This window comes from Leiobunum rupestre, chromosome 5, assembly GCF_980474605.1.
Source record: "Leiobunum rupestre chromosome 5, qqLeiRupe1.1.hap1, whole genome shotgun sequence".
Lineage (NCBI taxonomy): Eukaryota > Metazoa > Arthropoda > Arachnida > Opiliones > Sclerosomatidae > Leiobunum > Leiobunum rupestre.
In genome coordinates, this window is record NC_143388.1 from 39886804 (window position 1) to 39897861 (window position 11058).

General features: G+C 31.6%; 1 protein-coding gene across 1 annotated transcript; it reads right to left on the reverse strand.

Moving 5' to 3' along the window:
* Positions 1-3032: 3032 nt before the first annotated feature.
* LOC149944450 (nose resistant to fluoxetine protein 6-like) lies at positions 3033-10811 on the reverse strand. The gene is made up of 8 exons (XM_090176364.1): positions 10520-10811; positions 8413-8648; positions 7913-8027; positions 7754-7841; positions 5874-5962; positions 3817-3987; positions 3654-3747; positions 3033-3132 (listed from the first exon to the last, which is right to left on the reverse strand). Exons 1-8 carry the CDS (start codon positions 10809-10811, stop codon positions 3033-3035), a joined length of 1185 nt encoding a protein of 394 aa, XP_090032490.1.
* Between the last annotated feature and the right edge of the window lie 247 nt (positions 10812-11058).

Sequence of the window (11058 nt, forward strand, 5' to 3'; positions counted from 1 at the left end):
AGTGTACTGAACAAGAATATGTAAAAATATTTCGACATCATCTTTCGTGGAATTTATTCCAAAGTTTGGGCTCTCTGGAACACTGTGCAGTTATTGAACACCTTGGCCCATTAAAGGCCTCAACAAATTGACAGTTTTTCACCCCCGAAAATATGAAATGAGTTAACCTAAGACTATAGTTTCCGCCAGCCGCTGAGGCGAATCTGATAAATTGTAGTTTTTATCGTCAGTCTCTTTGAGAAGAAAAGTTTTGTGCAACACGTTATTGGCCGGGATTAATCATCTCGCAGTCGGCGAACAAAGCTCAATGCTTATATCGGAGATACGGTTTCTCTGTGTTATCTCATACAGATTACTAAACCTTTTCAAATAATTCACTAAAAAGATAGCATTCTTAAAGGCATGTGCCATCCTCGCTGACTGCTGCGTACTTCAAAAGGATAATTCGTCTATTCAATGAATGTTAATATCATTCAATCCAAATCAAATTTTCTAAAGATTGGGGAAATCAAAGTTCCCTTTTGATTTTACCTCGTAAAATCAAAAGATATAACTCATATTCAAATTACTCTATATACAAATAAGTAAATTATATTACTCACTTAAGATATAGCCAAATGTAGACAAGTGCCACAATTGTCAATTGAAATGATACGCTCAAGTACCACGTTTGAGGAGCACACTGTTTAAGGTTTGAAACAAATTAACATTATATTTCAAACAATCAACAAAATTTTTAAGACTCACAATATCTGGATAATGGTCAAAATTATTGAAGAACATAATATTTTTCCACCAGTTTCTCCTGCAGGTGTCAGCCATTGGGTTAACTCCAAGGTTCCACATTGGTCCTCTACCCAATGTCGGAAACCAAATATAGACTCCAATCATTAATAACAAATGAGGAATATACCTTTCATGAAAAATAATTTTATAGTTGTTTTTCAATTTTCAAACAGTTCTTCGATTTTGATTAAATGTTAAAAAAAAACCATAAGTTATTCTTGCATTATTTTTATCATAATTTTTAAAACGGGAAGACAAGATTTATTTTTTATTTACTTGAAACGAACGATACTTTAACGGGGCAACGTAAATTTAAGGCACTAATCGCCTCAAACGAGAAAACCCAATTTACCCTAAATTGTTTAAAATTGGTTGTGGTGTATTTATTATTTGATTATGTATTTTAATATTTTATTATTTATTTATTTATTAATATTTTATTATTTATGTATTTATTTTATATTTTATTATTTATTTATTATTTAATATTGTATTATTTATTTTTTATTATTTAATAGTGTATTATTTATTCATTGAAGATATAATTATTTATTTAATGAACATTTTATTATTTATTTATTTAATATTTTATTATTCATTTATTTATTTATTATTTCATTATTTATTTATTTATTATTTCATTATTTATTTATTTAATATTTCATTATTTATTTATTTAATATTTCATTATTTATTTATTTAATATTTCATTATTTATTTATTTAATATTTCATTATTTATTTATTTAATATTTCATTATTTATTTATTTAATATTTCATTATTTATTTATTTAATATTTCATTATTTATTTATTTAATATTTCATTATTTATTTATTTAATATTTCATTATTTATTTATTTAATATTTCATTATTTATTTATTTAATATTTCATAATTTATTTATATAATATTTTATTAATTATTTTCATATGTTGTTATTTAATTGTTTAATTATTTATTTTCATATGTTGTAATTTAATTGTTTAATTATTTATTTTCATATGTTGTTATTTAATTGTTTTATTCCATATTTGATTGTTTAATTTATTATATGATAAGTTAATTTATTATTTGATTATTTATTTTAATAAATGATAAGTTAATTTATTATTTGGTTATTTAATTAAATATATGACAATTGTATTTATTATTAAATTAGTTAATTTAATTCAATTCGTAGTATTTATAATTATTTAATTATTAATTTATTTTAAATTTAACTATAATTTTTAAACTTAAATATTAATTTGTTTTTAATTTAATTATAATTTAAGTTTTAATTTATTTATTAATTAATTTTTAATTTATGAATTAATTATTTTTTAATTTATGTATTAATTAATTTTTAATTTATGTATTAATTAATTTTTAATTTATTTATTAATTAATTTTTAATTTAATTATTTGTTTATTTTAATTTAATTAAAAATCATTTCTAATTTAATAATTAATTATTTTTAATTTAATTATTAATTATTTTTAATTTATTTTATTTTATTATTTTTAATTTATTTTATTTTCTTATTTTTAATTTATTTTATTTTGTTATTAGTTTCATAGTTCAAGTGGTTTCTTTTAACATTTTTCAATGATTGTTAAGCCTAACCAGTCCCTGGATAAGAAATTAAATAATAACATGCCCTACGTTTCCTAACGAAAATTTTCAATTTTAATCAACATACTGAAATACGTTTTTCTTTCCATTTTGTGTCGTTCGATTTAAAAACAGGAATGTGATTTTAATTTAATCGAAATCACCGATAATTTATGCATTCTAAATATCTGGATAGACACATCACAGGATTAAAAATTAAAAATCGAAAATATTGGTATATCATTATTTTTATCTTCCTTTATGGTTTTTTGTCCACTTTATACTTAAAATGAATAATAATAATCAGCTAGGCTAATATACCCAAGGCACCAGCCTAGACTCAAGTCATCTAGCGACTTGTAATGCCATTAATTCAGGTGGCCGGATTAAAATGCGTAGGAGGGTGGTAACGAGCCCTTCATGCCACAAGTTTTTATCGAAGGGAAACCGAAGATGTCGGGGAAGAACTTATCTTACCAGTGCGGAGATAACTTGCAAACTCAACGCGGAAGGAGGAGCTCAGAGATTGCACCTCAGACTCATATGTAATCTTTTATTACTTAAGCCTAATCACTTGATCTAACGGACTTGACCTCCGGCCCAGTAGTGACCATTTAGGTATTATTCGGTCAAAGTATTTCGACATTGTCTTACTTCCACAGTCTTTTGGCCAAGATGATTGGAACGTTGAAGGCTCGTTTCCCAAAAGATTGAACAGCCATCAAAATTTGATACGCGAAAAGCAGACCACTGCGAATGTAATAATAAAATGTCAAAGTGGAATCGGAATTATAACAAAATAAACACTCTTAATTACTCAGAACTGAAGACCTACTCTTAACTATCGGGACACAAAAATACAATATTTTAACAAATTTTTGTTTTTAAAATCACTGACACTAGTTTTGTTACTAAAAATAGTTCACCAAACTAATGTCCGATTAGGTCTAACTTAGCTAAAGACTTTTAATGGCTTTAATTTAAATGACCGGGTTTTCACGCCTAGGAGGGTGGTGGTACGCCCTTTGTTAACGCTAGCCAACAGAGTGGTACTTTAAAACTTTTCAATTTCGATGAAATTAATTATGAAACCTTATAAATTTAAAATCTTAGTAAGTTCGTAATTTCTGATAAATATTAAAATAAAACAACTCGGCCTGATTAGAACTGGTCCAAATTTACAGCTCGACAATTTTTTTTAGTGATTTTGTGATTTAGAAATAAAATGGCTTTCGCGTTTAAATATAAACTCCATATTTTGATTTATTTACGTTAGAAAAATAAAGGTTTCCACATTGAAGTAACCATTGAAAATTATTTGTCCGGGCAAATGTTTTATGTCCTCAAGCAGAGCCGTTGATCCTCCTGAAATCGAATGAAAATAATAATTTTACGGAACAAGAGCGTCAAATATTAAAGATAATATGTACGTACTTAGACTGTAACTATTAGCTAGGATATACGTGTGACCAAGTACGACCCATGTTATGGTCAAAAAACGTACTCCATTGAGGTAACTTGTTGTAGGTGAATACTTCGGAATTGTTAGCGTATTTTTTAGTGAACGTCTCACGGAAAAGCAAACCAGAAACCTGGACCAAGTACCTATTAACCAATTTTATAAAAAAATCATTCTAAAATAAGAAAGTAACTTTTTGAATAATTTCATCATTTTCACTTGAAAATAATACGAAGTACCAAAAGTCATAGATAAAAAGTAGCACAATTTTGGAACCATCAATAACTTGAAAATAACATAAATAGGCATTTTCTAAGAATTGAGTTATGAAATTTTTATTTGGTCGCCAAATTATCGTATTTGCTATAAAATTGATAAATTATTTATTTATTATTCATTATTATAAAAATTGGTTGACGGTGTTTAATGTATAGCTAAAATTAAAAAACAAATTGGTGGGCTGATTTTTATATTAGGCAAATTATCTACCATTGAATTGGGAATAGTACGAAATAGGCGCGTTCGGGAGTAGTGGTTTCGCGAAACAAACTCTGAAATTTCGAGTCGGCGCACTCAGCCGTCAACTCTATCATTATATGGGTGGCGCCATCAATCACTTTTAAAGTACATAAGTACTATTAATTCAATTGTTTAATATACTAGCTTTAATACCCGGCTTCGCCCTGGGTGTTAGTTTTAATGAATTAGATCTGATTTGTACGCTGTAGCAAAAACGCCACACGCGCAGCAAAAACGTAGCACACGCAACTCGCGTAGCAAAAAGTCCTGAACTACTTAAAAATCCCAACTAAACCTCCACTTCTACGAAGTCCCTTTCTTTCACACTAACTCCCCTTCTACGAATTTCACGCTAACCCGTTAAAAAGTTTATAGGTCGGGACGGGCGCTAGGAACTCAAAAGGGAGATAAGTGAAGCAAAGGGTCGGCGTGGAGATAGGGCTAATCACAATCGCCATCCCCACTCAATTTCCCCCTCCCCCCGTGCTCGGAAGCCGAGAACAAAATTAGAAAGCCGAGACCAGCCGGAAAAATAGATAAGGGAAACAAGGAGGTGGAAGTCCGAAGTCGAGTAAAATAAAATTGAAATATGAGTAAAATTGAATTGGATTAATAACCATGTCAGGTATTTGGAATTAGGCGCGTTTATTTGGCAATCAGGACCTGAAAATTGAGTTAACATTTCAAAGCTCTAGAGCTAACCGTTCTCGAGTTTTTAGGAACATGACATTTACAAATAAATAAATAAATAACTAAAAGGACCAACTTTAAGACTTATAGTTATAGATAGTTCCCGCCGCTATCAGCGGATGGCGCCACCGACCAATGAGAGGACTCACAATTTTAAAAAATTTGTTTCGCGGAAGGCAGATTGAAATTGTCATTCTAGTGGTACTATTCCCAATTCAATGTTATCTACCCTTAAATCTGTAACCGGAAATGAGCATTTGCCCTAAAGGACGGAATTTTGATTCTTTAGAACTTAAGCTTTAATGCAAAGAAATAAGGTGCATATTATGTTCCATTTCTAACCCCTAGATGGCGGCTGTTAATCTATTAAGAGAACGTCTATTGTTTAACTTTCGTGACCACATCAACTTTTAGTAGCCACCATCACCTGTTTAATTGGATGATAACCACTCTTCCAACTATCGTTAGTCAAATTAAAGAATCATTAGTTCTACCACAAATTTATAAATTTGATAACTTGTTTTGTAAGAGTAAGAACCCGCGCTACGATAAATCATTCAAATTTCCAGCAAGAAACATTTTTATATTGTAATTGGCTCGGCTTGGGGCTCGGCGTTCGGATTAGAAATTTTCCGTTCATTTCTTTTATATCCATATCCGAAAATTGTCCGAACAAAAACTTATTTGTTGCATATTAAATCGTATAATAGTCGCGAATAATATCCATAGATAAACAGGTAATCGAATTTTTTATGATTAATTGAAATTTTGGCGGTCTATTTATCCGTTTCCCCGAGCTCTAGCTTGGCTTACTATAGCGTACTTTGTTTTTGGTCGGGTTCTCTTTCCCATTGGAAATAGTCATAAAAGCTTGCCACAAACACAACCAGCAAAAATGAAATAACGAGAGACCTGGAAATTGAAATGTTCAAAACAGTTAAACACATTTAATTTTGTTAGACATTTCCGGCATAACATAGCTGTAGGGTTAGGCCTAGTAAATGAACTTAATCAAGTCGTGCGGGTGCCATCTATCGTGTTATTGGAAAACTAAACTTTAAAAAATTTGCAAAAGTGTCTCGTTATAGAAAGAGATGGCGCCAACACGATTGCATAAAGTTGAAATTGAAGCCTAATTCTCCTACTCAAATAAAACATGTCCCGCGAATCCCAGATTTGTTTAGATCACTATTTATTCTACCTCATTTATTTAAATTGTCTAATATCTTCTATACTTATTATACACTATAATTATTATTAATTTAGTCTTATATCTAGATGTGTGTGAAATCGTCAACCAAAACTGCGGTTATGAAATTTTAATATAGACCAATTTCCGGTATTGCGAGACTGCATTTCGTGGCACGTCTTGTAAGCTGGAAACAAGAATCTTCGCCAGACCGGTGATTAGTCTTCATAGAAATTTAAACGACGAATTTTTCTCGCATTTTAGCATAGAAGAATTGAGATTATATGCTTAAGTTAAAACGCTTGTGGGGAGAAAATTACCATCTTCTAAAATATCTTTTTCAGAGAGGTTAAACCGCTATTCGAAAAAAAAATCACGTTGAAATGTAAGACTAACACTTTCTGGAGCCGGTTTAACCAAAAGTAAATAGGGGGATAAAGTCTGGCACTTGGGTCCAACCGCACGACGTCTTATTTGAGGGGTAATATTTTTGGGCTTCGGAAATGACTTCCCTCTCGCCTCTTTACAGAGACACAAAGGTATCGGTTGTACTCAGCCACGATGAAAAATAGTTCTCTATAAAATACGTGAATATTAAACTTTTGATTTCGATAATTTGGTTAGTTTAGTTCCTAAATAAAGTAGATATATGATGGAAACTAAAATGCGACATTTAAAAAATAATAACACGACTTTTAAAAAGAAATAAACCGTAACTAGAATAACGCTCACTTAAATCGTGGAGAGCGTGGCGCCATCTAAGAGCAGAGATCGGGACTAATTGGTAAATCTACGATGTTAAGGCCTAACAATTTGCAAGTTTAACTGAAATAATAGCTATAGCTACGAGCTTTTTTTGTGTATTTTACAATTGATATAGTAATTATTAATTAAAATCAACCGTTATCGAAGGAAATAATGGTCAGCATTTGACAGAGAGACTATTTGAAATCGCGAGGCGGTGACATGGTTGCCAGGGAATAAAAGTCAAATTTTCATCTTGAGCGCGGACCGGAATACCACAAATGCACTACTTCGCGCGTAATGTGCTATCCTTATTGGTTAGAAATTTCACGTGATCACTAGCTCTTTAAAAAGGGTGTCAAGGATGGTGGAAGGTAAAATCTGAAGGCAGTGATAGACTTTCTCCCCCTATTTACTTTTGGTTTAACTAATCTTTGAAGTCAGGGATAAAAGGAAACCGACTAGAAATGTTTATTTAAAACAAATATATTTTTTTAATTCACGAAAGGTGCTTCAATTGCGTCTAAAGAAGATCGTTTTAGTAGATTTGATTGGCACTATTTGATTGGCACTATTTGATTGGCACTATTTGATTGGCACTATTTGATTGGCACTATTTGAATGAACTTTAAAGGGAGGTGAATAGTGACCGATCATGACGTGGATGACGAGAAAAGCTTAATTACCCCCAACATAATCATTTTACCAAAGAATAAATAAATACAGTCTTCACAAAACCAAAATTGAATGTTAAAAAATAATTTTCTTACAAGGCTATCCACATATCCTTTTGAACAACCATAGATTCTTCGATTTCGCAAGAAATGACATTAACTTGTCCTCCAACTACTTCAATTACTGTAGATTATTTGAAAATAAGGTTTACTAGGAACTTTTCGTAATTATTGCGTTTGAAGGAGGTGCATTACCTTTGCGTAAAACGGTCGTGAGGTCGTTCTCGCTACAAGCTGATGGTATGCAAATTCCAAAAAGAAAACCGTATTCGTAGTTGGATGAGATCATTTCAGTTCGGTACGCTTGCAACTAGCGATGGAAATTATACCCACGAACATAGAAAAATTTATATTTTAAGCCGTTCATTTCGGGGAATATAAAGTGTATGACTAGAATTACAATCACGAAATAACCTAACGGAATCAGAAACACGCAAATACGCCTTTATGAAGGGTTTGGTTTTTACATTTATTTTAAATTTTTAATATCTATGAAAAAAATCACTCGGGTTGTTTTTACACCACACTAATTTTTGTTGAAGCTATCATAAATTCTCATAAACAAACGTAAAAACCTATCACGCATCATTTACTTCTCGTATGACGTATCGCATTCGTTTAAAATAGACCCGTAATAGTTTCCGATTGTTCTACTATAATGGGGTTCTGTAAAAGCAAATAAAATGAAGTGTTACCTCAGTTCGAGGAGTGTAGTTTTGGAAGACGGACATCTTTTCTCCGACGTAGTAATACGGTTTGAGCTTCGGAGGCAGCACTGTTCTATAGTTCACCATGCAGTATTGACCCTGGAAACCCGCTTGTTGGTTATCCTCTTCTTCAAAACGAATTCCTAGACACTCGTCGTAGTCGCCGTACATACCTCCCGGACCTCGCATCATACCAGGTGCAAGTTTTCCAGTCGCATCCAACACTTTAAGTATATTTGCGTACTTCCATTTAGATCATATAGTTTAACAATTAATATTAAAATGATAACCACGGTGCATTTTTGGCGAGGGGCTAACCACTCTCAGAAAGTCTGTACACCGATTACACCGGATTACGCCGGATTACGCTTAGATTAGCACTGCCAAAGGCAGGGACTTCAACGATTACGCGTAATCCCATTAGTACAGTCAAAGGTACGGCTCTGTACACCGATTACGCGGAGTGATCAGCCCCTCGATTTTTTGTATGATTTAAGCTTGGATTATGAATAGTGTTACATATCATTCTACAGTAAACGCGTGGGATTCACCGCGTTCGCCAATGTGCATTTGAGAGGGGAAAGAAATGAGAACGCGACGATGTGTTTTCGACGGAAAACGTTTGAAATCCGTTTCCGTTTGTTACGGGTTCTGCTCATGCACGATCAGAATTTAGAAATTAACGGTGGTTAGGCTTAACGACTTGGATCTTTTTACATTATCACTACAAGTCAGTTTACTTAATTAAAATTAAAGTTTAATAATTTAAGATTAATTACCTCTATGTAAAATAAACCAATCTGAGATCGAACTTACAAATCGCGCTTGTATAAAACGCGTTTTGGGGCCTAGTGTAGAAAGCACGAGGTTTCCTGGTTTTTTACGGGAGTTTCAAGATTTTACCGCTACATTTGTAATCCGAAAAATGTCGAAGTGATATATCCAGGTAACACTATTATTAATCCAAGATTTAAGTTTGTACATGCAGGTTTCGGTTTCCTTTTCAAAATTGCCAAGATATTTACAGCAATGCCTTCTTCAGATGATCATAAGATATAACGAGTTTGGTTAACTTTAAGCCAATTAATGTCGAATTAATGCCTTCTTTAGTCAATCATAAAATAATGCGAGTTCAGTTTACTTTAAGCCAAGAAATTTACTGTATTGCTTTCTTCAGATGATAATATAACAATGTTAACAAAAAATAAATAATAATTTAATCTTCAGACGATCATCAAAATTAGCAAAGAAATTAAAGAGTACATATTTGCCATGTCAGTTTGAAAATTGAAAGTGTAAAATGATAATTGTATTAAAAACTCAGAAATATAAATTTACTTCTTTATAAACACTTTTTACAAGCCTTTTAAAAGGGTTCTAAGAGGGGTATCTTTGAATTTTGTATTACGCCAGGCCGCTTTCTTACTAAAAAAGGGCTAGAAGTTTAAGTGGAATTAACACTTTTTAAGTAGTTTCATTATTAATTTCTTGATTGGCGCATGTTTTAAATTCCAAATCATGCGTGACTCAATTCAATTAAGTGCAATTTTGTGAATAATTTAATAAAGAGAGCAAAACTAACTTTTAAGTTATTCTATTTCTAGATATTTAAAATATTTTCAAAATTACAAATTATGCTAATTTGTTCCTAGTCAAATTGACTGCGAATGACTCAAATATAGGCCGTGATTCGCGATTTTGAATAAAACGCAATTGCATTTTTGACCTAGATTATGTTATCACGTAGTATCTGTCATTAAGACTTCTGGTGATAATAATTTACTGGCCAAAATTAAAATAGTTAGCTTCCTTCGTTGCTGAAAAACGTGGCTTCTTAAAACATAGTCAACTTGATAATTCTTCGTCGGGCACATGCATGTTTATTGCGTATTTTCTCTTATTCCGAATCTTTAATATTATAATAATATTCAATGTGAAAAATTATTTTATATTATATTTATAATTGGTCGGGAGCACTACATCACTTTCGAAATTATTCTGAATTCTAAGGATTTATCAAAACATTTTACCTTTTACATTTAAAGTAATACTTCCTTTGTAATTACAAATTATAACATTTAAAAAGTGCGCTTACTAAAAATGGCCCATTTCTTCAACTGGGTAAGATCCGTGATCAGTTGAAAAATTGCTTCGGTGCATGATCCGCTGATATTGGCACTATTCGGAGAACTCAACATTGGCATGATCTGTTTGACCATTCCACTGACAGCTTTGAGCATGTTCTCTTCCGATTCGCTCCATTTGCGCAAAAACACTTCGCCGTTACTCTCGGTGACGTAAGAATCCGCTAATGGATTAGCACTCCGAATTTGTCTCAAAAATGTCCCCACGATCACCGTAATAAGAAGCGCGCGAGCTCCTGCCATTCTGACTGATTCTAACCACGAAACTAAATCTAAATGTTCTTCCTTCGCTTTAGAGAACTATATATGTCATTTCAATCCGTGACCTTTAAAAATTATTAATTTGCCTTTAAGTATTTCAAATGGATCAAAGGTTACTTTTTTTACGATTGTAAATGCCTTATTAAATCTAACGAGAATTAAACGTTGTGATTAAAGGTAAGCTTATAAGGAAATCTTTGACCATTGTTGTTTCAATATAATGTTGAGT